General features: G+C 57.4%; 3 protein-coding genes across 3 annotated transcripts; all 3 read left to right on the top strand.

Moving 5' to 3' along the window:
* Window positions 1-684: 684 nt before the first annotated feature.
* Window positions 685-864, top strand: TRAVEDRAFT_122428 (uncharacterized protein; the record flags this gene model as incomplete). The annotated part of the gene is made up of 1 exon (XM_008039832.1): window positions 685-864. One exon carries the CDS (start codon window positions 685-687, stop codon window positions 862-864), a length of 180 nt encoding a protein of 59 aa, XP_008038023.1.
* Window positions 865-1,007: 143 nt separating this feature from the next.
* TRAVEDRAFT_167400 (lanosterol synthase) lies at window positions 1,008-4,047 on the top strand. The gene is made up of 9 exons (XM_008039831.1): window positions 1,008-1,522; window positions 1,818-2,036; window positions 2,087-2,222; window positions 2,270-2,901; window positions 2,958-3,106; window positions 3,159-3,264; window positions 3,322-3,544; window positions 3,598-3,744; window positions 3,804-4,047. The coding sequence occupies exons 1-9, from the start codon at window positions 1,098-1,100 to the stop codon at window positions 3,948-3,950; spliced, it is 2,184 nt and encodes a 727-aa protein (XP_008038022.1). The 5' UTR covers window positions 1,008-1,097; the 3' UTR covers window positions 3,951-4,047.
* A 616-nt stretch (window positions 4,048-4,663) lies between these two features.
* Window positions 4,664-6,909, top strand: TRAVEDRAFT_47146 (uncharacterized protein; the record flags this gene model as incomplete). Its single annotated transcript, XM_008039289.1, has 9 exons — window positions 4,664-4,696; window positions 4,763-4,960; window positions 5,019-5,095; window positions 5,147-5,251; window positions 5,289-5,481; window positions 5,545-5,633; window positions 5,714-5,850; window positions 5,919-6,754; window positions 6,817-6,909. 9 exons carry the CDS (start codon window positions 4,664-4,666, stop codon window positions 6,907-6,909), a joined length of 1,761 nt encoding a protein of 586 aa, XP_008037480.1.
* Window positions 6,910-7,815: the final 906 nt, after the last annotated feature.

Here is a 7,815-nt window from a genome sequence, read left to right as displayed (position 1 = left end):
CATCTTACACCTCCTTCGCTCACCACGCCACGACCCATTTCCATCGCCCCTCTTGCCAAATCTCCCGCGCGCACAACCCGACATGCAACCCTCGTCACTATCCAGCCTCGCTCTTTGGGTAGCTCGGAGGTGGCTAAGAAGTATGTAAAGGCCGATGAGCTGTGATGACACGGCCTTCGTACAGAGCTGGCGTGTCCCCCAACGCTCTCGAAACTCACATCTCATGTCAAGACCGGTAGCACGGTATGCCTTCCGTTCAGTCTCTTTTCAATCCGGAACTCTGTAAGTCCTGTGCCCGTCGTCTCCTAATGCCAGCTCCCGGTGCCGGTGCTGGTCAAATGACCCTTGAGTCCGAGTTCGCAATCCCAGTCGTTTCCCCTTTACTGACACCCCTACTATCGTCGTCTGACAGCGTCGTAGAGAATGACGGCGCCATTTTGTAGTCTCCCCGCTCTACACTGTTTTATTGCTTTATCGCAGTATAGAAATATATTTGATCTCCGCTCGAATTGCCTATGTGTGATTTTTTTTATGAGGGGCCTATCGTTTTGATAACAGCTGCAACGAAGGCAGCACATATGTAATACATACATCTGATTCATGAGCGGCGTTCTAAGGCGTCTCAGACGGTCTCTGGAAGCACGACACTCCGTGAGAACCCGCGACTTGAGCCAAATGCAAAAGATGGCCAGATGGTTGTTCTGTGCGCCTCTCGTTGTTGTCCCCTTCGGGGTGACATACGAAAAAATTGGAACGATACAGAGAAGATTAGCATGGCCCCTGCACAAGGATGACACGCTTTCCCGGAGTGGTAGATCTACGGATCTCAATATTTATGCTCTTTTTGCTGGCGCGGGCGGTTAATTAACGCGTCGCGACGCGTCGAAGCTGCGTGAGCGGGCCGTCGGTGTCATTCACGGTAACGTTAACGAGAAGTGGTCCGACATCCAGCTCCTGGCCATCGTGCGTCTTGCTTCATTACCACCACCGTCTGTTCTCCCCCGCAGGCCTGTGATTTTGTCTGGCCTGCCGCTTATAACCTGCTCGTCGCCTCGCCCGTACTTTGCTGTATAGCCTACCAGACCGGCGCTAGTCTGATGGCAGCCTACGCGCCCCTCGACCTCCCCGCTTCGGGCAAGCTCCCCTTCACCGACTACTCTCGCTGGCGGCTTCGCATCTCGGACGACGGCGACCACACCTGGCACTACCTCCACAACGAGGACGAGGCCGCTGACTGGGCGCAGACGGACTGCGACAAATACTGGCTGGGCATTCCGCTTGACCTGCCCGCGCTCCCTAAGCCTACGAACGCCCTCGAGGCCGCGCGGAATGGCTACCGCTTCTTCAAGCACCTGCAGACGGAGGATGGTCACTGGCCGGCAGAGGATGGCGGACCTATGTTCCTGATCCCAGGACTGGTCATTGGCTCGTATGTTACTGGTATGCCCTTCCAGCTGGAGGAGCGGCTGGAGATCATCCGTTACTTGTTCAACCATACGAACGAGGATGGTGGCTGGGGAATGTGAGTTCTTCATATTTTGAGTGTTCAGTCAAGGGGTTCCGGTCAGGAGATGCATGAGGCACTGGAGGGGTTGGTGGAGGGAGAGTGTTCCGTCTCTTCAACAAGTTGTTCTGCGGAACCTGTTTCATATACATGTTCGCACATCGTGGGGTACACAGTGAGGCCGTCGGAGACGAGCCAAAGGTGCCTTGCAAAGCGACAGGCGAGGTGTGCCTTGCACAGAGCGTCGGGCCTATGGGTGGAGTTGTCGAAGGTGTTAGAGGTGATCGTGTTGCTAATGCTAACGGGTTCGCAGCCACCTAGAGGGTCAAAGTACCGTGTTTGGTACTGCGCTCAACTACTGCGCCATGCGCGTCCTTGGCGTGAAGGCCGACCACCCCGTCTCGGTGAAAGCGCGTGGTTGCCTGCACAAGCTCGGAGGTGCGACAGGCGTGCCATCCTGGGGCAAGTTCTGGCTCTCTATCTTGAACGTGTACGACTGGGATGGCAACCACCCCATACCGTCAGAACTTTGGTGAGTCGTGGAGACAAGCTTACTTCGTGGGAGTTGCCAACGTATCGCAGGCTTCTGCCAGACTGGGTTCCTTTCCATCCGCACAAGTGGTGGATCCACACCCGGAACGTCTACATCCCGATGGGCTACCTGTACGGCATCCGCTACAAGATGGAGGAGAACGACCTCGTCCTTGCGCTTCGAGAGGTAAGCGCGCCCTCCTTCGTTCAGAAGGGTCCGCTCAACCTGCCCAGGAACTCTACACCCAAAACTACTACTCCATCGACTGGCCCGCACAACGCAGCTACGTCGCCGCCGTTGACCTCTACACCCCGCACTCGTCTATCCTTGAGTTACTCTACGGCGTGCTCGGCACGTACGAGCAGTGCGCCTTCCCTCCATTACGACGCGCCGCCATCCAGCGCTGCTACGAACTAGTCGTGATGGAGGACGACAACACGGACTATCAGACGCTCGGGCCCGTCTCGAAGATGATGAACCTCATCGTGCGCGCACACGTTGACGGGCGCGAGAGCGTCGCATACAAGCGGCACTTCGAGCGGCGGCAGGACTTCATGTGGCTCGCCCGCGAGGGCATGATGATGTGCGGCACGAACGGCTCGCAGCTGTGGGACATCGCGTTCGTCGCGCAGGCGATCGTCGAGGGCGGGATCGCGTGCGATGAAGAGTTCAAAGACAGCGTGCACGGGATTGTGCGCTGGCTGGATAACTGTCAAATCAAGGAGAACCCGAAACACTACGAGACCGCGTATAGGCACGCAACGAAGGGCGCGTGGCCGTTCAGCACGCGCACTCAGGGGTACACGGTCAGCGACTGCACGGGTGAGGGCCTCAAGGCCGTGATATACATCCAGGACCACGTTCCGTGAGTGGGGTTTTCTCCCTCCGTGCTTCTGCGATGACTGAATCTGCGTATTGTAGTGGCGCGCCGCAGCTTGTCTCCGAGAGGCGACTGTGCGACGCCGTCGACATCTTGCTTAGCATGCAGAACCCCAACGGCGGCTTCGCGAGCTATGAGCTTGTCCGCGCACCGCAGTGGCTGGAGTACCTGAACCCTGCCGAGGTCTTCGGTGCGTCATGGCCTACTGTGTATCCACTAGACGATACTAACGAGGGACATAGGCAACATCATGACCGAATACAACTACCCCGAGTGCACGACGTCTGTCATCACCGCACTGTCCATCTTCCGCAAGCACAACGCCGAGTATCGCGCACGCGACATCCAGTACGCTCTTTCCTCCTTTTTCCTGCTTGCATCGCTAACATCTTACCTATTGCGCAGACGAGTAATCACTAAGGCGGTCGACTATGTCCACAAGGCACAGCGGCCGGACGGGGCGTGGTTCGGCTCGTGGGGCGTGTGCTTCACGTACGCGACGCAGTTCGCGCTCGAGTCGCTCTCGCTCGTCGGCGAGACGTATGCAAACAGCGCCGCCGTGCGCCGTGCGTGCGACTTCATCGTCAGCAAGCAGCGCGCCGACGGTGGCTGGGGCGAGAGTTACAAGGTGCGTCGCCACGGCATCTTCCCCTCTTTGTATACACTAACGGTCATGAGTAGAGTTGCGAAATTGCGCAGTGGGTCGAGCACGAGAAGACACAAGCGGTGCAGACGTCGTGGGCGGTGATGGCGCTCATGTATGGAAAGTACCCGCGCGCGGAGCCGATCGAGCGCGGCGTGCAACTCGTCATGTCACGCCAGCAGCCGGTGAGCATCCTTCATCTGTGGCACGCGGCAAGGGGTGCTAAGTCATGCGGATCCTGCAGGACGGCTCGTGGCCGCAGGAGGCGGTCGAGGGCGTGTTCAACAAGAACGTAGCAATCTCGTACCCGAACTTTAAGTTCGACTTCACGATCTGGATGCTCGGGCGTGCACATCACTACCTCGCTGAGCTGCGCGGGGAGAAGGCGTGAGCGGGATTGTGCATGCAGGTGAGGGACTGGGGCAGTGCGAGTGTTGCTGATAGACTATACCTTGGTTGTAATGGAGCAGTGCTTATTGGTCGGTCGGAACTGCATCGCAGTCTGTTACGAAGGCTTCGCAGCACTCCCAGCCCTGAAGACGTGCATCTTACGATCGTGCGAGTTGGTCAGGTAGGGCTTCTCGCAGTCCGCAGATCGTCCACACGAACGCACTATGATGACGGTATGGTCACCGCCCGTCATATCACACCCCTCAGGTCCACCGAAAGCATCTTCCGTTCTGACAGGTTGGTTCCGTTCGCATGCCCTGGAACTGCAACACGGTACCCTTGCGGGGCCCGTTTCCCCGTAGGGCATCTCAAATCCTTTCCTGTGTGTGTTCCAGAAACTCCCGGCCACCAGGTGCAGTTCGAGGTCCGGATTCAGTCCCGTCGGATATTTATGCAGATCAGACTGCTTCTCTGCTCATTATGCGTCGGCGCGGAGATGGCTACACGCACACGCAGGACCGCAGGTTAAGTTCAGCCCACCACGTTCCTGCCGTCCCCTTAAAGGCCGCGAAGCGTCATCATTTGCTTCTGTCGTCTCTCTCCTCTCGCCGTTTGTTCAGACCGATGCCGCCAAGGAAGAAGACAAAGGAAGCGCATGCACCGCAGAAGCCCACCGTGCCAAAGCTACGAGGACGTCGGGGCAGTCTCGCGGCGATGCCCCGCGTCCCTCTCGACGTCATTATCGAGGTACGTCCGGTGTGATAGCCTGGGGTCTGATGATGGGCAGCGCGTTGACGCATGCCCGCCGGACAGATCCTCGGATACCTCCACCCGCGGGACATCCTCAGCCTCGCGCAGACATCCAAGGACTTTCGCGCGCTGCTGTTGAATCGACAGCATGCGTTCATATGGAAGGCTGCGCGGAAGGCGCTCCCGGGCGGGCTGCCAGATCCACACCCGTATATGAGCGAGCCCGCTCTCGCACAGCTCATGTTCTCTAGTCACTGCCACGTCAGTGCATTTCCCGCCTCAGCCCGCCGTGCGCGAGCTCACCGTGCTGCGATATCAGAACTGCGGTAAGGGCCGAGTGCGCAAGATCATCTGGCGCTGGTTCAAGAAGTATTGCTCCAAATGTCTACCCCTTATGTGAGTGTGCTGTACGTCTCGCCCCCCGTGCAGGGTTGACCGCTCTGACAGGGCGCTGGACGCATCCGCTGTTCGAATGCGGATGAATGCGATCGGGCTCTGGCGCGTTCCGGGCAGCGACTTCGGGGCTATCTTCGACTACAAGCGCTGTGATAAGTGCGTTGCTTCACCTTTCAAGCTCACGCATCGTCAGGCTCGTTGTGTTCATCCAAGTGCGCCTTTCTCGTACTAGGCCTCGATACACGACCTGGCAGAATGAATTCAACAGCTGCCACGCTCCTCAAGTGCAGCGTTTCGAGCAGGAATGGCATGATGCCGGCGACGATCTGGAGGCACTCACAAAGCTATACCGAGACCGTAAGGCGCACGTCGAAGGGGAGATCAAGGTAGTAACTTCTCATGGCACCTCCTGCGTAACCATGTTGACAACACATTGACAACGCACATAGTTCGCGGAACAGCTGGAAAACTACGCGGAGGAGGACCGGACGAGCCGATTAGCAAAGGTGCAGCAGGCGCGAAAAGATGCACTCCCTGAGTGAGTAACTATGAAACTTTATCCGAAAGTTCTCTTCGTTTAACTTGCCCCGACTCCCCCAATGCTGTAACACTGCTTAGCCTCCGCCGCCGCTTGAAGGAAGTGGGCTGGGGTGTCGAAGCCGAATACTATCCCGGGTTCATTCCCGGTGATATTTTCTACGGTCCAGGTCGCCATTTTTACACGCCATCAGGATCGTCGAAACTCACGGACAAAGGTGCGCATGTCGGCATGTGAACCTTGGACGGCGCATCACGACTCATCATTGGTTGGCCGTTGGCACAGAATGGCAAAAGGTGTACCGGTATCTAGCAGCCCGCTTGATCCCATTGCGATCCAGACGCATCGACACGTTATGGGAAAACACCTACGACAAAATCTATGCTGCGATCGTACTCCATTACACCAACCGACCTCTTGTCCACGCGGGCAAATCACGCTACACTCTAGAGCACCGGCCTACGGCGATGGACATTGCCTGGATGCAGGAGTGCGAGGAGCTGTTCATCGACTCGGGTATCCCTAACGAGAGTGCGTTACGCGCCCACCTCAATACCGTCGTCGCGCCTCGCGTACCACAGCTAGTCGCGCTCTGGGAAGAGCGCTTCAAGGCGAGACTGCGCGAGCTTGTATTGGCCGTCGTATCTCCGGCGGATGTCTCCAAGGACATCGATCCCCTCGACCTTGCTGTCGCCGTGTTCGGGTGTACGTATTGCGAGATATCATCGGACCCATACGCACAAGAGCCGACTGCGGTGCTGGGGCCGCCACTCGCTCTACGCTTCCCGGAAATCCTCGCTCACAAATGCTTTCACAAGTACAGTCGATGGTACTCGACGAGCGCGCCGCTCCCCACACAAGCAGCGTACCAACAGCACATACTCAAGAGGGAACGAGAGCGAGAGAAGCAAATGCCGTGGCGCCTTTTAACCGCGACTTGCCCTATAGATGCGGACCGCATATCCCTAGCGGGCGCCCGGAGGGCGTGTGCTGCCCTTCTGGGAGCCAATTGCGATCCGAGCCGCATCACGTTGCAGGAGATGGAGACATGGGATTCGGACGAAGGAATGTGGATTCCCCCAGCACACATGATTGTCAAAGCCGAGCCGACGACAGCAGACGTGCGTATCCTACTACGGTGCCGTATGCAAAGCTTTCCACCTAACTGGTTACATCCGTACAGCTTGTCTGGAATGACGGCAGGATCGCCGACGCCGGGGCTCAATCTACTGATAGTGGACTATGGGATGCGCTCTATAATGCCTGGTGGGTCTGAGTGTGGACGCTGATATCTTATGCAATGTAGGATATCTCAAGATTGAGCTGTGGATGTACGTTAGATGGTTGCAGTGCAATTTGCGATATGGGTCTCCCGCAGGGCTCTCTGGCTGCCGCGCGGCGAGGTTTCTTCTCCCGTACCGCAGGTCGTCCATATGAAAGCACCATGTTCACGGGGTGGTCACCGCCCGTCATAATGTGCCCTTCACGTCCCTTGTGCCCAGCTTCGAATCTGGCAAATTGGGATCGCTGTCAATTCTTGCGACCGCGGCACAACGCACTCATAGCTCCCCACACAAGGCAGCTCAGACAGACTTTTGTATGGCCACAATTCTAGAACGCTCCAGACCCAAGATGTTGACCCACTACTACCACGCACCTCAAGTAAAGACTTTCGAAAGACGGTGGCACGATGCTAGCGACGCACTCAATGCACACACCGCGTTGTACGAGGATAGAAAAGCGCGAGTTCCCGAGAGGTCCAGGTGAATTCTAGCCGGTTGATGAGTGAAACATTACCTTGACGTCTCGTCTCTTCCAGCTGTTATCAGAACGATAGGCCCCCTCCGAAAAAGTCGCAGAGAGCGGTCTGAGCGGAGTACCAAATGGATGACAAATCCGGTGGCGCGGCGCAGGGCAGACCGCGCGCCTGCAGCGCTCGCTCTTGCTGGTCAACCACTCGCTGCTCGTCGCTCACCGCTCACTAGTCACTGCTCACCGCTCGTCGCCCACCATACGATGTCATATACCCAGGCAAGTCCACAATATCGATCTCAACATGTCGCGTTGTGACTGTAAAGAGGCTATATGGCGATGTGGCGGCCGCCCATCTTACACCTCCTTCGCTCACCACGCCACGACCCATTTCCATCGCCCCTCTTGCCAAATCTCCCGCGCGCACAAC

The sequence above is a fragment of the Trametes versicolor genome (assembly GCF_000271585.1).
Source record: "Trametes versicolor FP-101664 SS1 unplaced genomic scaffold TRAVEscaffold_5, whole genome shotgun sequence".
Lineage (NCBI taxonomy): Eukaryota > Fungi > Basidiomycota > Agaricomycetes > Polyporales > Polyporaceae > Trametes > Trametes versicolor.
This window is presented reverse-complemented; position numbering and strand designations above follow the sequence as displayed.